Source organism: Dicentrarchus labrax, unplaced genomic scaffold (genome assembly GCF_905237075.1).
Source record: "Dicentrarchus labrax unplaced genomic scaffold, dlabrax2021, whole genome shotgun sequence".
Taxonomy (NCBI): Eukaryota; Metazoa; Chordata; class Actinopteri; family Moronidae; genus Dicentrarchus; species Dicentrarchus labrax.
The window spans coordinates 14559664-14584809 of NW_026136713.1; the positions used below are offsets into that span (position 1 = coordinate 14559664).

The following is a 25146-nucleotide window of genomic DNA, read 5'->3' on the forward strand; positions in this document are numbered from 1 at the left end:
AGGAGCAGCCCTGCCCTCTACAGAGTTTCACCACGGGCGGGGCTGCCTGTGTACAGAGAGAGCGATAGAAATACACGACCACGCTCAACACACCACTGCAAGTGCAACACACGTCCTCCGAACAAAAAGCCAATAAGAGTAATTAATGAATTTAATCTGCTCACACATACAGACAACGGAAATAAACAACAGAATACAGACAGTTTATTCAGACAACTCAGGCTGCACTGAAGCACCAAACACTGGAGAGAGAAACTCCCTCCAGACAGCAATAAGGCCAAAACGGCTACAGGGTTTATTATTTTATACTTTATTATGAAAAAAAATAAACAGTGGCGGTTGCTAAAGAGGTTATTGTAGATATTGCTTACATCAATTATATCAGAACTAGAGAGTATTCATTGAGAAGAGCAAAGAAGGCTTTTTTCAATTGAAAATATGTTTTTGCTTTTCTCCCAGCTTACTTTGGTAAGAGTTTGACTACGGGATTGACGGGTGGTTCATTCCATTACCTGGCCTGTATTTTCTGAAAGTTCCTGCCCGTTTCCAAACAGTCTGTGTAACAAACCATCTGGCGCTGTCAGGTTAATATCGAGAACCAATCCGATACACATGCATTAGTATTATTATTATTATTATTTTTTTTTCTGTAGACTAGTAACCCTTTAAGCTTGCTCTTGTTGTATGACCTGGTTCAGATTAAACCCATTGTAAAATGTCAACAAAAGCATACAGAGAATGAATGGTGCAGAACTTCAGCATTTTATGCTGTATCAGAGGCATAACTAATACTCGCATTAGTATCAGATCAACCCTACGTTTACCCTCAGAAGTGTGTGTGTTCTTCTAGACCAGTGTAAGGTTGCTCAGAAACTATTATCTGGACATGACTGTCTTCTGTGACAAAAAGTGAAAGATGGTTAATCAAAGACTTGCGTTTAGACCATTAGACAGAAATGAGACCATTTTGGTAAATACTGACTTCATCATACGTGTTGCTTTATGTAACTAGAGTTCTACAGTACTTTTAGAACAAAGTGCTTTATCTAGCTGTCTACAAGGATGTATCATTTCATGGCAAACATTTGATGGACCCTTGTTAGGAGCAGGAGCATATAGTCAGCATGATGCACTGTGTTTTGTTGTTCACACCAGTACAAAAATTGGACCTTCCTGGATCTTTGTGTCAGCCTGTAAGATGTATTAGTTTGCCTCAGCAGCCAAAGTTGTCTATATTTATGATGACAAAATGAAAAGTGAATCATCACACACCAGGGGCCCTGTCTTGTCTATGTAGATTATTGAGGGGGCATGGTGTTGGCGATTTGTCTGGCATTCTGTGTAGAACATATCTGCTCAGTTGCTTAGTGGATTACCATTGTTGGATAGAAGAACACACATGCTATTCAACAACTTGTGCATCCCGAGGCAGGAAGCTACCATCTACCAATTATCAGACATTTAAATTACCATTTGTCTTGTGATTCCATCATCTAACAACCACACTTTCAAGTCTCCGTTATTACTTTTTGCTATGGATGTCTGACTGTATTTTGACAGACTAGCAGACCATTGAGACCAGGGAGCTATGACTCGAGGGTGGCTGTTATCACCTTGTGATGCGACATCTGTGTCACTGTGTCTTTTCTCCCCAGATGCCCAGCGAGTTAGATGTCCCCTGCTCTCCCTCTGCTCTGAGTAGTTGGGAGGTAAATGACATGTCGCTAGATAGCCTGTGCAGTGCTCAGTGCCCAGGAATGTTACTGTAGTTGTGGTAAGCTGTCACTGGACTGGAATTCAGTGACTGTTGTTAGCTGGTGCCTAGGCCTGGCTGTCAGCTATGCCATGCTGCTCAGTGGAGCGTGCCTAGACTGATAATACGGCTATTGAGTAGGGTAACACCCCCCCACCCCTCTGGATTCAGAATGCATTTTCCACCCAGCTGTGGCTTACCAGCTGTTTAAAATGAGAGGAAAAAAATCTGACATGATCATTAAGGATGACGGTGCATACAGTGCGTGTTGAAGTGGCTTGCGGACCAAATCTTGTTCTTCCTAAAACTATTCTAAATGATTAATTTAGTGCATGTTTTCCTCCAGTTAACTTGTTCTCTGAATACTTTAAATCATATTTTATTTACCTTAGGCTTCGCTAAAATCATTAGACATTTCTTACCCTTTAAAGACCCTTTCTTTTCTCCGTCTTGCCCTTCCCTCCCTGCCTGTGTCTTTGTTGTCCTGCTGTTTGGAGGGGATTATTGTGTGATATACATTTTAATCACCTCATCATGCACTTGGTGGGCCGCAGGTGAGCGTTAGATAGATGGAAGTTTATTAAAGAAGCACTGATCACTATCTGCCCCCTGAAAATGGCCTTATTGATTTTGTTCACAGGGGGGAATAACAGCCTGAAGGTGCGGGCTGTGTTTGAGATCTGTTTTGTCGATCATTTGCACAAAATGCTTTGGTTCTCTGTTGGAGTAAAATGGTCAGAATCTGTGTGAGACTTTTGTTGTACATGTTTGATATGAAAAGTACCAAAAAACATTTGAATCTTTGTATTCGGTACTCTTTTTCATGTCACTGTAATTCAAATACCATTGTGTCTTTTGACTATTGATGTATTTTAGAGCTGAAGGTTGAAGTTGATTCATCAATTAGTCAGCTATTTTTCCCCCCTATTTTGATTGTCGAGTAATTAGTTCAGTAATTTTTTTAAAGAAAAATCGTTCTTATCTTTGGGTTTTCCACCAATGTTGGTCTGAAACATTCGCAGTTTTAGCGGTAGACTAGCCAGGCAAACTGCTGTATACTGGGTGGAGGTTTCTTTCTTTCTTTCTTTCTTTTGATGATATGATAACCGTTGCTGCTGACGTGGTACTGCTGAAGCCACAGTCACCTCGGCCCTCACACCCGTTTTACAGCTGTCTGATGGACTAGATATGCTTCTTTGTTGCTGAACGAAGATGTCTACACTGGCCCCGTAACAAAGTGTCTTTGTAAGCTTCGAGTCTGTTCTCTTTAAAGTAACAACATCGATTTTGTATTGGGCTTGTGAACGTGCTGCACAGCTGTATTGTGGCTGAACAGATCTGTGACACTTGCAAGAACACCTATGAAAATGGCATTTTACTACATAATGGCCAATCATTACAAAGGTCCAAGAGTTCATTATTTTTCTGATATTGTGATGGCCCCTGAGTTTCAAAAGCTTGTGCAAGTGCAACACTACAACTAAAGATGTTTTTTTCTGTGATTGGTAGTCATGCTGGCGCACATCTAAACTAGGGATGAGCATTTTATCAATGCAAGTACTTGCACTGAAATGTTATTGACTCTTATTTAGAGGTGGCATGAATGCAAGTCATTCAAACACAGATTTGAACATAGACGACCAGAAGCAGATTCACTCTAGATACTGCAAATTACATCTGCTCAAGTTGAAAATGTTTCAACTCTAGTGTAAATATGTAGTTATTCTAAGTTGCCTGACTCAATGAATGAAAAGCAGCAGGGGCAGAAAGGAGATGGTCTGGAGGAAAATAAGAGGAATTGGAGTTCTTGATAAATGTGAAAATCAGTCTGTCTGAGCTGATACACATACAGTTGCCTTTTGTTCTCACAGCAAACATCACTTGGGGAACTCATCCATTGACCGCCTGTGGCCACAACACATTTTAGTGGTCATAGCCAAGAAGTCACTTAACTTTGTATCTAAATACTGCTTGCTCGTTATCTAGGAGTGAGCGAGTATGCTGATGCTTTGACTTTGAACAAAAAAAAAATACACTCAGGCCACACACGGCACTCAGCTCTTACTAGCCAGTTTAAAAGATTTAGTTGATATTACAGTCCATTTTCAGTGTTGCCTTTTTGTTTTTAATGAAATACCATGCCACAACGTTTTGTTACATCCCTACTTAAAAATTATTGTTGTCTTTGAAAATATCCATAATTGTCTCAACTGCTTACCCTGTTTAGATTAGCAGTGGCTGGTGTCAATCCCAGCACACATTGGGTAAAAGGGGAAGTACAACCTCTATCGTAGCAAGGCATTGCAAGCAGTTTTGTCAAAAGAATGGAGCTGCTCTATCCATGACTGTCATGGAACAAGTATTTAGCAAGATGGTAACAATTGATGAGCATGAACCCGCTGCTAAATTAGTTTTGAGTTGTCTTTTCCAGTGAACATGTCATTGGTGTGAGAACATTATTCATGTTGCTGCTTGTCATCTGTTTTAGTCTCAGTCTCTTTAGAGCTGTACACATCATATGAAAGTGGGCAAGTTAAGTACTTGTCTTTTTGTTGGCTTTGGATTTGTAATGCAGACATAACTATTATAAGGCATTTTTTGAGTTTGAATTTGGTTGTGCCTTGACCGAAGTAAACTAATTATGGATTTACTGTCTTGTTCATAATGTGAGCCTACAAAGTCCATTTGTGTGTCCAGTCAACTGTGCAGGCCCATCCAATGTAGGACAAAGCACGGTGCTGGACAAACCAGACAGTGAGCCCTTTGTCGTGGATTTGACCTCTTTCTTTAGAGGGCTATGTGTGCATGTACGTGTCCATTATTACTGGACATTGAAGAGGTGTGTGTGTCTTTGTCACTCTGTGTGACACGTGCTGACCGTAAGCAGGCAGGGAAAATGCGTCAGACTGTTTCCTCTCTTCTGCACACTCCTCTTTGTCTCATATGAAGACTTCTGACGCAATTAACTAGTAGCCTGGAACTGACTGTGACTGCTCTCAGACATCTGCTGTCAGCTCCTGTAGACTACTACTACTACTACTACTACTACTACTACTAATAATAATAATAATAATAATAATAATAATAATAATAATAATGATAAGAAATAGGTTTTACACATGAACATTTGGCTGTTTTAATGGATAACTGAGGAAGGCAGCTCATTGCATTGAAAACAATTATTTTATGTGATACATTGATGTATATTTATGGAATATTTCCATATCAGAACCTGTTGGTGAGGCGTATGTCTAGGAAATTAAACTGTCAACAGCTTGATGGTAGGCTATTTGTTCTTTCTTGATGGCAAAAGAGGATCACAGACAATTAGATATTAAGTACACCGTAAAAGCTAGTTCATCGTGGTTCAAAACAGTGGGTGTTTTTGAACAGTTGCTGGTTCAAAAGTCTGTTTTTCAACGAATTTTCATTTGAAGTTTCAGTTTAAACCTTGGAGTTACAGAATATGTTTTATTTTGTTTTGTCACACATTTTCAGGTGAGTCAATGCGGCAGGCTTCTGGAGAATTTGCAGAAGACCCCTGCTCATCTGTGAAGAGGGGCAATATGGTTCGTGCTGCCAGAGCCCTCCTGTCTGCAGTCACACATCTGTTGGTGCTGGCAGACATGTCTGATGTCTACAAACTTCTACTGCAACTTAAACTGGTGAGATAGTTACATGTGTCTGCATATTATACATTACAAACTAGCTTAATTGGAATTTAAGAAAATATAATTATTCCATTAAGCAAAAAAAAACATACTGTATCTGCTCTATCAAGAACAGTATTGCCAGCAAGACACATTAAGGTATTAATTTGATTTAAAAGTATTTACATGAGTTGGAGTAATCCAGTCCACTCAGTAGTGCAGGTTTACATGCACCGTCTAATATTGTCCAGAAAGATATGTAGTAATGTATTCTGAGTCAAGACTAATCTGGAAGTTGTACATACTTTCTGTCTTTGTGATGCTATAAGTAACTCATTTTTAATAAATAAACAGAAATTAAGAATTCTTCTGGTAAAACCCAATTTAAATGTATCAAAATAAACATTGGTCTTTGGTGTGTCTATTTAATCTTTTATTTAATTCCAAATTGATGTCTTTTTAACCAGCTGGAACTTTTCACCACTTGAAACTCAACGTGACAGGCTACACCTTATTAAAACCACATCAGTTGATTGGCATGACTTGATTGCAATTTTGAAAATTGCTCTTAGAAATCTTGATGGCCTCAGCCTGAGCTCACACCTGACCATGATAAAACAATGCAATACATTTTCCTAATTTGTCTATTTTATGAGTATAGGTTAGTATTGTCCACTTTGATCATTAAATGAGTTAAAATCTGCTAACTTACAGAAATATACTCTAAAATATGCTTTAAGTATTATCTAACTTTCCATCTGCCTGGCTCAGGTGGAGGACAATCTGGTGAAAGTGCGTAATGCAGGAACAGAGCAGGACCTTGGGATCCAGTATAAGGCCTTGAAACCAGAGGTGGACAAGCTGAACATCATGGCTGCCAAGAGACAGCAGGTAATGTACAGATGGCAAAAAAGAGAGACAAGGTCAAATCATGGGAGCAGAGGAGCCTGGTGGATTTAATTGGGTTGGGAGGTTATCAAGTGAATGCGTGTTAGTGGTCTTGTTACTCATAACAAACATGTTCTCCAACCTACATGGCAAACAATAAGTAAAACAATAGGAGGTAGTAAGCAAGAAGAAGTGCCTCATCCTTTAGCTGGACGATTAGATGCAGTAAGCATGAACAATCTTCTTATTACCAGTGAAGTGGGCTGGGAGTGAAGGGAAAGAAAAGCATAAAGGCTCGACTCTAAATGTGACAAAAATCCATTTCCTTGTGATGAGAAATGGCACATCGTTTTTCTCCACTATAGTGTAAGTGGTAGTCAACAGTGAAGTGCATTTCCTGATGCATTTTCCAAATGAAACAACTTCATATGGTTCTTGGTGCATATCCAGGAGATGCACACAATGCTAATTACTGGAAGTGAAGAAAGCTGAGTGAATGGTGTTGTTATTTTGAGAATATTTACCTTTTCTTTTGCGCCTTATTTGTTGAGATTGTCTTCAAACGACTGACAAAGGAAGTAGTATGCATTCACAGCTACGTTCACACTGCAAGCCTTGGCACTCAATTCTGATTTATTGCTCGGATCAAACTTTTTTGTTGTTTTTGTTTGGCTGTTCACATTACTTTTTAAATATGGCCCATATCAGATTCCAGTGTGAACAGTTCACGGTCCTGAACTGACCTGCATGACAAATGTCAGTCTAGAGTGATATAGAAATCCCATGAATTCTCATATGACTGTTCACACTGAGGTCACATTGCAAAGAATCAGACCTGAATCTGATTAGGACCACATATGAATATGACCCAAATCAGAATTGAAAGGATTAGATTCCATAGTCACAAAAATCTGATCTGGGTCACTTTGGCCTGCAGTCTGAATGCGTCCATAGTGATGATTTTCAGCTATTCTTAGCTGGAGGTAAAGGTCATGTATGAATGTTTTACGTTTTTCAAAACACAGCCACAGTGAATGGTGGTAGGACCAAAATGTAGTAGAAGAAGTATTACACAATAGTGCCACCAACATCATGAATTTGGATAATACACGTTTCTAACATTTATGCACCTCTCTATGCTGTGCACACTGTCTAAACCATCAAAATCAAATATTAAGTGTGTAAAAAAGTTTTTAATACTATCACTGATCAGCTACACTGGACATAGAATATCTTTTGTACCGTTTGTACCAATGTACGAGCTTGAAGAAAACACGGATTTAGAGAAGTTAGATGATTGATATAATAAGGCTTTTCACATCACACTGGAAAATGAATGATGCAACCGCATCATGTCAAAAAGTTGTACCACTGAAGCATACTAGCTTTATTTGTCAAAAGTAAATACCATCTCAAAATCCACCCAAATACTAGACAGTTCTTGTTCTCCATATTGCCACCTCTTCAAATGGGAAACTTGCCAAAATGATCACTGATGGTTTTGTGAAGAAATTACTTTTACTTGTAATTGCACTTTCTTATGGATAGCAAAATGTGTTGAACCAATTGAATGCAGGAAGTAATGGGGCTTATAGGCGGTTTTTTTTTTCCAGCATGTCTCAACAATAGTGGGGGGAAAAAGCCCTGGGAGCATTCCATTTGGAGGGGAGGCTTTCGTTTTGTGTATGCAAGCTGTTTTTTCTTATGCCATAAATCTATGCCGCGATCACTATCTCCTCTCCTCCCTCCTATGAAGATGTAATTGCAATATAATGCTGAGGTCTGAATAGCAACGCATTAAATTGCAAAGGCATATTATAATGGCCTGATTATGACTCTGTTGTGTTACTGCAGGGGACAGAAATAAATCTGGGTCATCCAGAACAAACTCTGTCACACTTACTGTCTCCATAAGGGTATGACAGGCCCATTTTGAATCTAATATACATTACCACCTAAACCCCTATTCCATCTTTGAGTTTAACCCTTTTTTCCATCCATTTTTTACGTTCCTTTTCATCTCATTCTGCTAGGAGCTAAAAGATGTTCACCACAAGGACCAAATGGCTGCTGCTCGTGGTGTGCTACAGAGGAACATCCCCATGTTGTACACAGCGTCCCGTGCCTGCCTGCAGCATCCTGACGTGGCAGCCTACAAGGCTAACCGTGACCTGATCTACAAGCAGCTGCAGCATGCAGTCTCCGGCATCTCCAACGCTGCCCAGGCCACTGCCACTGAAGACTCAGCACTCAGTCATCCAGCAGGGGGTGGAGAGCTTGCCTACGCCCTCAACAATTTTGATGTAAGTCAAATGAGTAGTTTACAAGTCACAGCCCACTTGACTTTTCTGATGCATACAGCCAGAGATCCAGGTATCTGCCAAGTTTATAAAAAAAAACATGAACTTCAAGATCATATTTTTCCCTACAACACTAAGTCTCAGTTCCAAAGGTTTCATAAAAAATATGCATTTATTAACAGAGATAGATGAGGGCTTGTTGACAAAGGGTATCGTTAGGTCAGACGTTCAAATTATAGAACTAACCCAACTGAATCATAAAATGACCAAAACCCTTGAAGGGCTCGGGGTCGAGGTGGAAATTAGGATGGGATATGTGGACAAACTGGGACATGGCTTTGGGGTGCATTGAATATGTTCTTGAGTCACAGTCGTTCCTTGAATTGCTTCTGTCTCTAGGTCAAATGAAGAATATTTACACATCTGTAGCATTTTATTTTTGAGTCATCTTTATTAGAAAAGCATGCCTGAAAAAATACCTTGATATCTACATTTGCAGAAGAGGTGAGAACATGCAGCCACAGTCCTTAAGTTGCAAACAAAGGAGTACTTTTAGCACAGGGAGGAACGTTAATCTTCTAAAAACACTTTGCATGTTGCTGTCTAGTCCCTCATATAAATGCTTAAAACCTGTATATCTCTGAAAGTCAGTTACTGTTATCCAGTGTTTACTCAAACTATATCCAGCATGTTCCTAAAATCCACAGCTGACTCAGACAAACTAGTTTATTTATTTCTCTGGAAATGCAGTTGTTCATAGTCAGCCTCTGAAATTTTAAGACCTTATTCAATAAAATATTGCTTAATATTCATTAAAAATAGGAAAATATATATGTCATATATGAATATATGACATACTAGTCATCATAATATTTACATGAAGCAACATCGAGATAACAGCTGGATAAAGCATTGAGCTAATCATCTTAATGCTGCCTGGAGTGATAAATGCAAAGATGATTAACCTGTAATTTTTTCTTCTGTCAGACTTGCAAAGCCCCTTTGATTTTTTCATTCTCAGACAGCTTCCAAAGGCATTGAACAGATCCACAATGACAAATTCAATCTTGTTCATGAGCTTTATAGAAGTACAGGTTTCCATTGTGTCCTGTTTTGCTAGACACATCACTCATCTTGTGTGATCTGTTATTTAGTCATGTAGGAAGAAGCAGTGTGCAACTTGATGTGTTGCTCCTGCAGTGACATTGTTTACCCACGTGATCGATGCAATCTGCATGCTTATGTTTTACATGCCTGTGGCCATATGACGCACTGATTAATTACTCATGGCCTTGTGCAAGAATCACAAGGGTGGTTATTGTCAACCAAGGTTTTCCTGTTGATAGAGCATAGGATGCAGGTATTAGAATAGATGTGTATATAATGATTACGAAATGATAGGATCTCATGCACCCCCACCTTTTTAGATAACCCATTTGAGTCAGCAGCTCTTAGCAAGACAAATGAAAAATTTACTCAAGCTAAGCTTTTTAAGTAGCAAATGTGGTACTTCCTTCATCAAGTGAGCACTGCTTTCCAAAGTAGTCTCAGTACTGTGTATATAAAACCATGCCCTTTCTGCTTTCAACAAATTTGGATTTTTAGGGCAATAGTACCTGATGGCTAGAAGAACAGAAACTTTGTATCACAGTTCACTCACTAGATTTTGATGTGTTGAAACCCCAGTTTTTCACGTTTTTGTGTTCAGGAATAGACTAAATGGACTCTGGGTAAGTGGATTACAGCCATGGGAATTTATGTTAAACTATTACAAAATATAATAGCATTTGTCGCTAATGACAGATGGCATGACAAATGATTAATCTCCATCAAACGAATATCTACAATGCAGTCTCTTAGATCTGTTGCATCAGTGAATATTTTACAGGTAGTCATGCAAAACGTCACTCCCCAAAGAACTGGTTTGCATGCCTTTTCCAGACTACTTTCTGATGCCCAATTTCAAATGAAAGGCAAAATTAGCAAATGAGTCAACACCCCCAATTCTCTCTCTCTCTCTCACTCACTCTCTCTCTCTCTCTCTCTCTCTCTGTTTCCTCCTCCGTGTCTCTCTCGTGTGCCTGTTGCCATGGTGATATGACACGCAAGCAGAGGAGGTCAGATGAGACGGAATGGAGGGGGCTGGAGGTGGCTGTGATAGAGGGCGGGCTGCCTAATAAACCGCAATTCTAACAGCTGAATTGCTGAATATGTTTTAGCAATAAGGTATCTGCGCAAGTGCAGAGTTTGTTTGTCGTTGTGGAAGTTGGCTTTCTTTCTTTAGCCGCCACAAGTGTCATTTGTGATACCTTAACCCTCAGCAGTGTCTCTCCAGCATGTCAACTAGTTGCCTCTCTCAGCAGGCTTGCCCCTGTGAAATCAGACATTTAAGTGTTCTCTCTCATCCTGTAGATATAAAAGAGAGGAGAGTGGGTTACTATGGTACTTCTGTGACTCAAATGTAAGGTAGAAAAATAAAATCCTTTCACAAAAGGGATTATATATTTATATATATGATTACATATTTATAGGCTCATCTGTTGTGTGAAATGGATCTTGTAGTCTACATTGCAGACATTGTACTACAGTTTTTTTGTTTTTTCTTCATTCATTTGGTCCCTAGAAGAACCTTTCTGTTTTGTGTTTTTGCCCTTCCAGATGATTTGTTGTGTCACATGTTGTGACTTGTTTTCTCTGAGAAAGTGCCTTTTTGAAGTTGTATTCATCTCGAAAAAGTCAAAAAACTGTGTCAGCAGAGCAGAGGAGCAGACCTAGTCTTAGAGGATATAGAGAAAAATGCCCTCACCAACTTAATACCTTGTAAAATGGACAGTCCCTGACTAAAGTTTCTGAATAAGTCGTTTTCTTTTTCTGTGTGTGACGCAGATGAGAAGAGGACACTGCTGAGTCCAATTTAGAAAAACCAGGTTTTTGCAAAAGCCAATCAAACAGTTTTTCAGTTGAGTATGTACACCTTGCAAGGCGTTGCATTAAAACTGAGTAATCTTGGAAGCCTAAAGTACTTCTCAGAACTGCATTATTCACGCTTTTCTGACTGGAACTAGAACTTTTGGTGAAATAAGGATGGTCCTTGTTTTGAAATGAACAGAGCACAGTTTCAGTTTTTCCCTTTTTCCAACATTGTGCTCTATTACAGAAAATACCACGAGAATAGGTTGACATGGTTATTCCTCTAACTTTTTTCCATTAAATTTTAAAATTTGAAACTCTTAGTATCAAAATCCTTTTGTATTTCTCTATTATCCACAGTGGACTGGTGTCATCACTTTTTCAAGTGTGGGGAAATTTTTATTGAATTGAAGACAAAAGTGACCTTAACTGGTCACTACTTTATAAGTGATGCAATACCTAGTCAACATATCATTAAGTAAAAATAGGCACATTGCTCAAATCCTGGAACTGGAGAGCAAGTGATGAAAAAGACAGCTTAGCACATTCTTCTCTTTAGGTTTTTCAGTCAGCCTGTCAGTCTGTCACTTGACTGCCAGATTTCTCTCTTTGGGCTCTTGGAGAGGGAGATATCAATGTTAACATGATGACTTTTAGCATTTTTTCTCCCTGTGTAATTTCCCCTCTACCCTTTCCTTACAGAAACAAATCATCGTGGACCCCCTGGCGTTTAGTGAGGAGCGCTTCCGTCCCTCCCTGGAGGAGCGCCTTGAGAGCATTATCAGTGGTGCTGCCCTCATGGCTGACTCTTCTTGCACACGTGATGACCGCAGGGAACGCATTGTGGCTGAATGCAATTCTGTGCGCCAGGCTCTTCAGGACCTTCTTTCTGAGTATATGGGCAATGTAAGTGTCTCATCTACTCATTTCCTTCCTGTTGGCACCACACCACCTTCTAATCATTACCCACAACACAACAGCTCTCAATTTATTTTTGTATTTACATTTTGCCTTTATTGGACAGTGGGAAAATTCATAATGGTTTGATTTGTCATCTACCTAATCACTTTCATTTGCTTTATGTCCTGAAGGAAAATATGAAGTAATCTCACTGAAAACAAATTCAGTCTCTACGCAATATTTACTTGTGTGCTGAGCGACAGAACACCTGCAACTACTTACTGTCCTTACTTTGACTTAACGTGTTGAGAGAGTTAATGTTGTGTTCAAAAACAAATGAAAGTCCTTCTCTCAGGCCATTGTCTTGATGATAGCACCATCCTGCCTATTACATGATTAATCTGTGGAAATTAACACTGACACTGTGGCTAGAGGTAAATTGAATACATGGGCCTGCAATCAACAATGTCTCTTGTTAATCAGGTCCTTGTAGTTAACATATACTCTAAATTGACCTAACTTTTCAGTCATTGTACATTGTAATACAATGCCTGTAATTATGTCTGTGTGTGCTGACCCCTACAAGCTCTACGTATCAAATGCTTTATGCTATGGATTGTTAGGTTAGGGCCATAGCTGGAGAACCTCTGAAGGAAACAAAAGCCCTAGGCACACACACTTACTGCCTCTGTGACTTTGATCAGACTGGTAGGCTATGTGATGTGTGTGCTTTGGTTTTGATGTGGGCAGTTGGATTGCTTCATCAGGTTGGATTTTAAGCTTCAATGTGGTAGTACATCTTAAATTGAATGGCTGCTGCTGTTGTGGTTTTGTACAGTACGTGAATATGTGTCCTGTAAAAGTAAATGACTAGCTAGATACAGGATTTTCAATGGCAAATTTTCCATTACACTTGTCATTTCAAGTGCCTCGTGCTCACATAGAATCCAGATCGTACTAATGACACTTTCATTTACACTTCAGACTTCAGATCAGCCAAACACTACAGCCTCTCGGGGCTCCTTTCATTTGATCATATGTGTAGAAATCATTGGAGCCGGTTTTCCTCATTGCTTTAATGACACAGAGAACAATGGCAAATTTCAGAGCTATTGTAGTGTAGCTGTAGTGGCCATTATCCGAAAGACAGAGGAGACAGATCATGGATGTATTGAGAAAATCAGACAGTGAGTGACAATTTCCATAGACTGCTTACCGACATAGTTCTGGGTAACACAGACTTTGTGTTCAGTAACTGAGCAACTATCCAATAACATAAAATGCTAGGTATCATAGTTTCCCTAGTATAGTACTAAAAAATCATCGTATACTCCTTGTAGCACTACACATTATGCAGAAATGCAAAAGTAAATAGCTATTTTACTTACATTACACTTTAGATTATAAAATGATAACAGATGTTTTAGGAAGTAGATTGTTAGCTTCACTTGTATAAATTGTTTAACAAAAATATTTGATCCAAAATTTACAAGTGATGCAGTCTCAATCCATCCTACACAGTTAAGTCCACTTAGATTCCAGCTAGATTTGTTTTCAGCTGTTGCTGGCTGTGAAGGCAGTAAATTTGTTTTCTTCAAATAATAGCTCCACAAAGTCAATGTTCATTGTTTAATCAGAGGATCAGTGAAGTATCTAGATGTATTATTCTCATATCTCTTTAAAAATACATTCAGTATTGCTTAACAATTTAGTTTCAGCAGCAGAATATGTGATCGTTTGTTGTCACTGTATTTAATTGGGAACTTTATCATGTGGATATTGAGGCATAAACTTGTAACTAGGGATGCACCGATCCACATTTTTTCACTTCCGATCCCGATACCTGAATTTGGATATTTGCCGATACCGATACTCTTCTGATACCAGAGCTCTGTTTGCTTTAATATTATTATTATCATTATTGTTGATTTTATATGAGGCTGAAATAAACTCCTCTCAACAGGCAAGTATGATATGTACGTATGTATGCATGTATGTCCCAAAAGGCAACTTGAGGTAAGTATAAGGTCAGAAAAGGAAGTCAGAAAAACAGGAAATCCTGTTAACAGGAAAATCCCATCCTGAAAACAAATATGCAACTGTTAGGGTTTCAGATTTACTGTCATGTCAATATTTATTAAATTCCCAAAATGTCAAATATTGGAAATATAAGAAAAGTGCAATAAGTGTAAACATCTTACACTCACACACTAATCCCTTTAGTTTTCACGTTGTCTGCCTGGAGTTTACCTTGTTTTTGGAATGACTCCAGAAGTGATTCCTGACAGCTCCTTTCTGCCCCCTGGCTAAAAAATCCTTGTTTTCTTTCGTGTGGTGCTTTTAAATGTTTGATTGCGTTCGTAGTGTTGTACGACGCGAGGGAGCTTCCGCCTCTCTGAATCACAGCTTTGCTAGCTGACTGCCGAATTGATTTCCTGAGCGGGGGCGTGTCTCATAACTCCTTGTCTCCTTGAGCCGCGCCTCCATTCAGGAAATCCATTCCGCAGTTTGCAGCCAGCTAGCAGACTTGCCGGCAGGAATCACCTGTGGAGTCATTTCAGCAGACAACGTTACAGCGCAGACATGGCTCATGGATCGGATATCTCTGCAGGTTGGATCAGGAAATTCCGATCCGTGAATTACGCTGGAATCTCTCCCTATACCGGTACTGGATCGGATCGGCCCCATTCCTACTTGTAACCACCCTAGGTAACAACAGAAAACCCTGGCTTTAGTTCAGAAACTGTGCTGTGCTGGTGGGAAACAAAGTCTTGTTTCCCACCAGCACCAGCCCATGTATTCACTGTAAAACATTCTAATTTATTGTTTGATTATAAATTCATCTTTAATTGAATCATTTCTAGTTTCAGGGGCCTTGAAAGGCAGTGCATCATTTTTTAATTTTATTATTTAAATAATAAGGGCTGTGTCTGTTACTACAACCACCCCAAGAGATAATTTCAGTAGAACACATCTTGTTGTCTGTGCTGTGGTGGGAGCAATGAAAGTGAAAAAATCCTGTCACTTTTCCATTCTACTCTTCAGCTATTCTAATTTTCTTTTACATTACGTTCCTGTCGGATTTTTCTTTTCTATTTTTGGAAACGCTCGGTTTAACCACTCCCAAATATCCTCCTTGTAACAGCAGGATTTCAGTGTGAGCCAGTCACCCTAGAGAGATTTCATTGCTGTGGTAATGCATTGTTTATTACTGTCTATGAGCTTGAACTTTATCTGTTTTCTGCTGTTCTTGCTGACTTCTGGAGTTAAAATCATAAACTCCACAGCTTGCCCATTTCAATTCTCAATTGTTACAGTGGTCCTTTGGCTGTAATGGATGTCTGGTCAGGCAGTGGTACAGATTATAACTCTTATCCACACACACACAAACACAGCAGTAGCTCTGTCAGAGTACACATATCTTAACAGTGCAAATTATGCAAATGGTTTTTCCAATTTGTCCAAGTATTTACTATAGATTTAAAAGCTTCTAATTTTAGCATGCCAGGCTAACTATCTTAATACCTATAGAAATAACCTTCCTGAGCTGAGGTTATCTAACACTTTCTAAATACAATATTTTGTAGGTTACATCATAAATAAGGTCAATTTAGGACTGGCACATCTGCTGCATGGCTGCCGGGCCAGGGTATTTACCATAACAGAGAATTGGGTAATGGCCTAAGCCCGCCTGCTTAATAAGTGGGTAAATGGGCGTTCTATCTGCACCCAACAGTAATCTGTGTTGTCTTGGCATTTGGCCCAACTCTGCATGCAGTATCACTGAAATCGTTGATGTAGTTTTTGAGGGAAACAACCTTAAAAATACAGAAATGATAACTGCATATCAACGTGGTACTTTATACTTGAAAGTGCTGCTGTTTCAGTATGGTAAAGTAGTTATCTGTAGTAGTACAGTGGAAGTTCAGTTCAGTGCGATGAACCTTGAGCACAAGTAGCTGTTACTAAAAGGAGGCACAATGACTAAATTCCCCTTTTTTTTGTCCATATCCTTTCCCTCAGTACTGATATTTTGTGATTGGAATTCATGGGATACATTGGGCACAAGAAGTGGAATAATGTAGTTATACAGACTTTTAATGTCTGTTTTCTATACTATGTTCCAAAAAGGGTTGTGGAGAATTATCACATAAGCCAGCCTTGAAATACTTTTTTTAAAACATTGAAGGGTTAGTGGATATTACATTGGCAACCTGACAATTGGCACAAAAAATAATTGATTTGGGGCTCAGTTTCAAAACCCTTTTTCGTGTGTGTTTTGAATAGGTTTTCAGTTGACAGACAAAATGATAAGCAGTCATATGTCAACTAAGTTTACGTGTCATTTTCTCTCAATACTGTCCTGTCCATCCTCAGGCATTACAGCTATGGTTTGCTCTCATGGCTCATCCAGTAGACTGCCAGTTTATTTTAAGGTTCAGGCCATTCATGCAGCATTTCTGGTTTGCTTCAAAACAAGTTTTCTACTTCACTGGACTCCTCCATGCCACTCATGTTGCCCTGTATGACTTGAGAACTTTGGTTTGCAGAGGTAAACATCTCATCACTGCAGTGATGATGAGTGGACATGACAGCGATTTGGCTACTCATTTGGCCAGATGAAGGAAACTGATGAGAAACATAATATGTCATTGTCCTTCTTGTGCGTTTAATGGCCCAGCATAGCCTCTGAGAACTGTGGCTGACAAGTAGTTAGCGCAGTGAGATAGCCAGTGTCTCGACCTGATGTCTTAAACCAATGGCAAACAGTTTGACAGGTAACCTGACTGCCTCTGTTAATAAGCTTGGCAGACTAAACAAACCTCACAATGGCTTGATGACGATGTGTGTGCTGTCATTCTAAAGCAGAGTTGTAGAGGTGCTATGATATATGTAATCAATGCAGAAAAGGAAATACCCGCCTTGAGAAGATTATACACTATAAACTTATACTTAACGCTGATTTTGCTGGGGTCCATGATTTTGTCCGCATATTATTCTGATTGTAGATAGGGCAGTGCAAGTCATTAAACCGCATGTTACCATTACAGCATATGGGTTTACACTCACAGCTGAGGCTGTTGGATGGACTCCTAACTCATTCTCTTTTTCTCTCCCTTCCCTTCTGCTTCTTCATTCCCTCTAGCTACAAGTTTGTTTACACCCCCTTCTCAATTTTTCTTCTCCTACAGACTCTTTGACAAAAAGTCTGGCGGACGTTCTTACCTCACCATCTTCTAGTAAGAAATATCAAGGGAACTTGGAGTTGTTCAAAATCATTCACGAGCAACTGTATAGTCTGCCTTTTAGCATATGTGCCATAATTAAATTTTTTTGTTTTTTTTTTTATAGATAAGAGTACTCTATACAGTGAACTCATACAGTAACTTCAAGTACACTAAAGCAAAATAATTTTTTTAACTATTAAGCAAGCAGTGGTCACCATCCAAGTGCCAACTACCATCATCTATCATATGAATGCAAAAAAACATTAAATTAAGATTTCCATGCCAGAATTTAGGCTATGTCAAGACCACGAACAGATAAGGAAATTTTCTGCACAGAAAACAATCACACAGCGGACGAAAAGATGTAATTTTCTTGTCATGCATGTCAAAAAATATTATTTTTTCATTGACTTATGTGGTTTTTTTTTTAATTAGGCATACTACAAAGGCTTAAACCCTTATACCAGTCTAGGAATAAGCAGCTCTGTAGACATGTTAAAACAAGTATTACATTGATTATTAAAATAAGTTCTCTCTGCACTGAAATACAGTTCTCTGTGATTTTACACAGAACAGGGATTACAATAATAAAGGCAATTAGCATAGTGGCTAAAAAGCTTAATTTAAGTCTAACACACTGTGGAACCTTGTTCCATTTTGTTTCAGAGCTCAGATGTCGTGGTTTTTATTAACACAATTGTTTTAAATTTAACGTCACCTTTATTTGTGATTTGTTCTTTTGAACTTCCAAAGTGGTGTGTTAATGCATTCCACAGCAGCTAATTTACTTCACTGTCAGTTTGTGTCAGTACAGCTATAACAGCAGTTTAAGCAGAAGTAGAATGCATTAGTTAATTTAAAAAAAACAATAACCAAGCAGGTGTTTAATGGCATTGCAATTTATGTTCATGCAAGTTTTAGTTAACAACATCCCTGGGTAAACGGTAGATACATTTTTGGAAAACGTATGCAACCTATTCAAGTCATTTTTATGAAAGCAGCTAAAACTTTTATACAGCACATTGATTGGAAAAGCAGCAGTAACCTTGGGGTAAACCTCTTATGAGGGAAAGGAAGACTGCCTTTGAGATTTGGGAAACAGAAATGTGGCGAATGTATTTACACAATACAATATGTGGTTGGATTACTAGTGTTTTTTTCTCTCTGTTCTTGTAGCAGAAATTGTGTACAGTGTTATGAGGATTATTTAACAAGACTAGAGCTTGTCTACTCAGCCAGTGAAGGGGAAAGGCGGGTGGGGGTAATGTTGCCCCAGCACTGCCACATAGTGTGACCTCAATTATTCTATATTGTCATGACAGTTTGGCATGGCACATGTTGAGTGTAACTGTTTCTGCCACTTTTTATTAATAATGCATCTCTAGGTCCCAGCATCTGTCAGTGTTTTGTTTCACATAAGAGAGTGATGCTAGGTTGCTTTGACATATTAAGCTACTGACATTTAAATGTTCCTTCAACTTGAAGTGATACATCATCATTGGACCTGTATAAAAAGGACATGCCTGGCCACTGCAGTGCGACTCGTGCCTCTCCCTCAATATAATCTTCCCACTCTGCACTCTTAAACATTTCTCTTACACGTTCTCCTTGCTGAATCCTCTTTTCCGGTTTCTTTGTCTTTGTGGTGCTTCTCTCCCTGTTTGGGTCCCTTTCTCTCTCGACAGCTCACTCTTTCCCTGACTCTCTTTTTGCCTTGGGCATCTACAGTGAGTGGCAGAATTTTGCTTTATCCCTGTTCCTCTGTGCCTGCATAGTTGCCTTTCATTTTAAACACATTTTAGGTTGAGTGAGTCTTGGACCATCTACGCTGTCTAACTGATCCTATTATGGTCTATGTGTCACTGAACAGAGACAATTATGATAGGTTTCAAGTTAAAATCAACTGCACACCATTAATGGGAATACCTGTCTGCATTTTATATGACTTTTTATCATTGCTGAGAATATAATGTACTTCCAGAGCAAGGGAACCAATGGACAATATAGTGAAATGGTCCAAAATGTTTTTTCCCCCATTATTTTGAAAAAAGTAGAAGGTTCAAAGGGGCTAGACCTAATGGACAACCACTGTGAAAGCATTTCAATTTATCTAGTTGTAATCTCATCTAAATGCATAATTAAACCAAATTACACTCCATACAATGTAACAGGGAAAAGATTTAGTGTCCCCAAGGCTTTTCGTATATTTACAGCCTCCATAAAACACTGGTCTGTCAGTAACAGGCTGTCAGGCAATGTTTCCCAGACCTGGCCCTTGATCTTTTGCTGGTGAATTCTAGGCTTTTTGATTGGCTTTACTGACAGGTAGATGTGATGCACCCTTTTTTCCACAACAATTAAGCAGGATAAAGAATGCCATGGCCTCAAATTTTGTAATGCTATGACTGAAGTCTAAGTTTCCTCTTTTTCAAAATTACATGGGTTAAAAAACTTAACCCATAGGAAACATTCTTGCTGTTTTCAGAAACTCAGTTGCAGCTTTTGGTAGTAGATGATTTCGTTGGTAAATAAAACAACCTTTGTCACTAAAGGTTATAGCATATTTATTTTATGCAGATGAATATTTAATTTTTTGCCTGTCCAATCTTTTTTTCTTTAGTAAAGGCACAATGTGTTGTCACCGCATAAAGCTGCAGTGTAAAATTTGCCTTTTACCCTAAAACACTCTTTTGGCCATTGGGATTACTTATTTAATCAGAATATCACTTTTGTGCACGCATGGCAGATGCTGCAGAAGAGTCTTATCTAAAATTCTTGTTTTGAGTTGGGAGTTTTGTTGCTCCCAAGAGCATCGAAACAAACTTGTTACTCAATGACATTGGCACTGTAAAGCAACAGTGAACACACCATCTGTGTGTATTGTCATTACAAGTGCGCACTCGTTTGCCTCACACATACTGACATACAAAGGTGGCAGCTAATAATGCACAACTTTTGAGTTAGATAGGCAGGGAAAAGTCTGAATAATTTGTTTTGGCACGGAAGTTTTTTCGGAAATTGTTAATATAAAAGTATTAATATAGTCACTTTAAATAAAGAGAGAGAGAGAGAGAGGTGTGCTTTTTGTTCTACCGTCTTAGCAACATTGTAATACATTTATTTAATTATGACATGCACAAATAAAAATCAATAAAACATTTTTATGCTTAATGTTATAACACCGTTTGAGTCTGATAAGCAGTTGTCCTCTAGCCAGTGCATAAATGTGGTGACAAGTGACAAGAAAACCAGAATTAGAATCTGCTGTTTGCAGGTGTGTTTAGCCACATAATTACATTGGCTTGAAGGTGAGAGAGCTAAATTGAAGTGAATTGAGCTGTGATAAATGTATCTCAGTGGGATGCAAACTACATCTATGCATGTTTTAACATGTGCACACACATTCGCAGAGATGGTCAGCTGTAGCAAGTCCCTTTGTTTTTGCCAGACATGCCACTGACCTTAGCAACAGGAAATTACTGTTCACAACTCTGATATTAAATGACAAAGGCGAATAGAGATTACTATACTTTATTACATTTTTAAGCACAACAAAAACCTCATTTTAGAAAGTATGCACATTTGCTTTCCCGAATGAGTACGTTCAACACATACTCTATTAATATAACTATTTGTTAAAGCATTTTACAATATCCATCCATCCATCCATTATCTTCACCTTATTTGCTATTCAGGACCCAGGGGACTGGAGCCTATTCAAGCACACATTCAGTGAGATGTAGTGTACACCATGGACAGGTCACCACTGTATCACAGGACTAACGTACATGAGCACAGACAAACACTTTCGCACCTGCAGGTAGTAGGTGTTTCCAGTTCACCTGACCTGCATGTCTTTGAACTATGGTAGAACTGAAGCACCTGGTGGAAACCCCACCGGACATGGGCGGAATATTCAGAATTCCCATAGAAGCACATCTACTCTTTCTTGGAAACAAGAAACAAGAAAATTCAGCCATACCCTACACATTGAGCCTCGCTCAGTATTCGACTCAGATAAGGAGTCTGTTGCGCACCAAAATCAGCAGCTAGCATTTGTTCTATTTGTTTATATTTTTTGTTGTCGCTGTTATGAAACATGTAATATCTACTACAATGTTACAGTGTGCTCACATTGCCACATTGTTATTATGTAGTAGATAGTGGAAGTGAATCGTCTGCTCTGTCCTGGGGGTTTCAAGTTTCTGTGCTGGTGGCATTTGCGATTGGCTTTTGAATTTATTAAGTACCAGCTCTATGATCTGGAGTATGATTGAATCTCAATACAGACTTGATACTTACAGGAATGTGAAAAGACCTCTCTAATGACAATCTTTTGCTTTAATGATGTAACACATTTTGAACAACTATAAGGACCAGTGAGTAGGATTTAGTGACGTCTAGTGGTGAAGTTTGAGATTGCAACTAAACTGAACACCTCTCGTGTCTGTATTTGATGACCTGGGGATAAGACCAGGCTGTGAAGTGTGAAAGAGAAACAATGTTGGCCATGGAACTTCTGAAAAAAGCAAAAGGTCCTATCTACAGCCAGTGGTTAGTATGTCTGTTGTGGGCTAAACATGGCTGTTCAACATGGCAGACGTCTGTCAATAAAAGCTACTCTCTCTCTCACTCTCACTCAAGATCATCAAAAGGGAACGATTCCTATTTTCAGGTGATTCTACACTAATTAAAACATACCTGTGAACATAATATTCCATTTCTGACAATGGATCCACCTAAATGTTACACACTGGACCTTTAAGAGCAATCCTTTCTAGTTTGGGGGCAGCAATAGACGACTTGCCATCTGGAGTGCCTGCTTTGTTCTTATTTGGCTGCTTTCTAACTGAGCCAATGCATCACAAACGGGGAATAAAAACATTGAATAAATCCAAATAATTGGTGTCTGTGGCTCTGACAGCTGACCTGAGTGAGCGAGCCACTGGCTGATGCTGTGAGTTACAGATGCCTTCAGTATGGCTGCAAAGTGAGAGCAATACAGTTCTGCAATTGGCTCATTAGGTTTTGTTTTCGAATGTTTATATTTAGAAGATTGTTCGCTTAATATCTGCAATTTGCAGCATTAATATTTAAAGTTGTATCAATATGGCCTTGCTTGAAAGACTGTGAAGCTTGTAAATGTCACTTCTATTGGTCCTTAGCTTAACAGTACTTGCATCAACACCTTTTTGTATTTTCTGTAATTCTGTAGAGTTTCTTAAAATTATGTATAGTGGTGTTCAAGAATAGTTTTGTGGCGCGGTCTGTGGCAGACGTAATGAAGATGTAGATGACCAAAATGCTCTTTTGTTTTGTGTATGAAGCAAGTTGCCTTCTTCTCCAAGAAGATCAACAGGAAAGTCTTGTCCACAGACACTGAAAGGACTTTTAGGTTGCTTTGCTGTTGTTTTCACTTGGAACCCCCAAATGATAATGTTGAGGAATTGCTTTAAATGTGTTAAGCAATAAATATATTAAGGATGTATTTGCTGATGAGAGGCCAGATCAATATGTCCTTCCTAGTAAGCATTTTCTAGATTTATTGGAGGTCTCATAATGAATACAAGAAGCATACATGGGCTCTGAGTCCTTGAACCTGCAGATTACTGAGGCCATGCAGTCAGACTCATCAGTTTAGTGCCTCCCCCAACTGGGTACACTCTGTACGTTAATTACTGACGCCTGCTTTCTGTAGACATCATCAAAATAGAGCAAGTAAAATTGAAGCAGTTCGTATGGTCCGATAGCCATGTCAGCCTGTATTCGTCACAATGTTCTTTCAAAACCCCAAACTGCTACATAATCACAGTAAGTTGCATTCAGATAAAATATACATCTCAGTGAACTTGTCTTCCTGAAAATGTCTATCTTAAGCCTCAAAGGGATTTTTTTTTACTCTTTCTGTAAAATTGGAAAAACTTTAATCAAAGATTTCCTGATATTTTTGGTCCCCAATCTGATCAGTCATTAAGTATCTGTATCTGTACCAAGACCTGATCTGATATAAACCATAAACCATACATTATACATCTTCACCGTATACATTAAAAGTCCTGAAGCCAATTCAATTCAAAAATGTTCAACAGAAGAACGACTCTGCTGTAAGAAAAAAGTGGGCTGGATCACAACTTTTAGAGGTTTCTTATTACATTTTTTATACTACTATCCTATTGGGGGGGGTGTAAACTAAATATTGCACCATAATATTTCTTAGTATGACATTGTGTCTCCACAGCTACTAATTGTTTTTGGTTGTCTGTAGAAGTAGTGCGGTGTTTGTGAACAGCACCACCAACATTGGGGATGGGTTCAGTCCTACAGCATCCCCTTCAACACCCAAACTCCCACTTCAATAAGTTGTTGGTTGAATGCTTTACTTTTAACTTCTGCATATAGCTTTGTTATTGTAGAACACATTCTCTGATAGTATGTGTTATGCATTTTTGTTTAAAACAAAAACAGAAATAACATTATATAAAAGTTTAAAAGATTTCCTCTGATGTACATTGAACTCAGATTTGAACCAGTTTTGCAAGGTTTATCACTCATTTCCTCACATAGTTTTAGTTCACTAATATTAATAGATTGTCCAGTGAGCATCATGGAATCGTACATAATCTGCTCTTAGTCTTCATTAGATGTCTTAATCTATGAATTGTGTATTCTGAAAAAATATGTCACTTGGTAAAAGATATCTGAAGAGTTACTTTGACTTACCAGATAACGTGGGCACAGTCCAAATCCTAAGTAGGCGAATAAAATAAATGAGGTCAGCTGGTATTGGTGGGTTGCTGAAATTGGCAATGCAATGTGCAACCATCAGTAATTGTATCGCAGTTCACTGATTGACCCTCACTGATTTTCTCGGTTATCTAGCTAACTCAGTTTATCCATTGGTAGGACTAAAAAATGTCGTAGACGCCATAGTAAATGCATGAACAGGAACTTTGTATTTCTCTTCTGTGACAGTGGATACAAAAACAACTTTCAGTAACTATTATGCTTATCTAGCCACACTACAGCCAATTGGAGTAACTTAACTACCCCTTATAGCATGCACTTCACTGTACTTCTTTTTGTTAAAAACATTGTAACTATATAAATTTATATAATAGTGTTGTCTTGATAGAGTAAAAGTATCCACTTGAAAACGAGATTGTTAATCTCAAGGGGTTGTTACTAATAAAAATAGTAAGTGCTCATAGCCTTAAGTAAAAGTAGTAATACTACACTGTAAAAATACTCTGTTACAAGTAAAAGTCCAGCATTAAAAATGTTACTTAAATAAAACATAAGTACAATCGGAAAAATGTGCTTAAAAATATGCATTAATGTAAAAGCAGTGTTTTACTCTTGTAGTTGGTTGAGGTGAAGCTGATTTTTAACTATTGTGCATCAAACTGCCACTAATGATCATTTTTAGAACATTTATAAATAGTAAGAAATGGCATCAAAGTGACACCTTCACAATGCTTGTTTTGTCCAACCAATAGTGCAAACCTCAGAATTATTAA

The 25146-nt window shown here is 38.6% G+C and overlaps 1 protein-coding gene across 3 annotated transcripts in view; it reads left to right on the forward strand.

Moving 5' to 3' along the window:
- Positions 1 to 25146, forward strand: part of ctnna1 (catenin (cadherin-associated protein), alpha 1) — a 77451-nt gene that overhangs the window by 3341 nt on the left and 48964 nt on the right. For all 3 annotated transcript variants that reach the window (XM_051419180.1, XM_051419179.1, XM_051419181.1), the window contains exons 4-7: positions 5252 to 5418; positions 6175 to 6294; positions 8325 to 8594; positions 12204 to 12407. In XM_051419180.1, coding sequence (XP_051275140.1) covers positions 5252 to 5418; positions 6175 to 6294; positions 8325 to 8594; positions 12204 to 12407 — 761 coding nt within the window. The remainder of the gene's footprint in view (positions 1 to 5251; positions 5419 to 6174; positions 6295 to 8324; positions 8595 to 12203; positions 12408 to 25146) is intronic.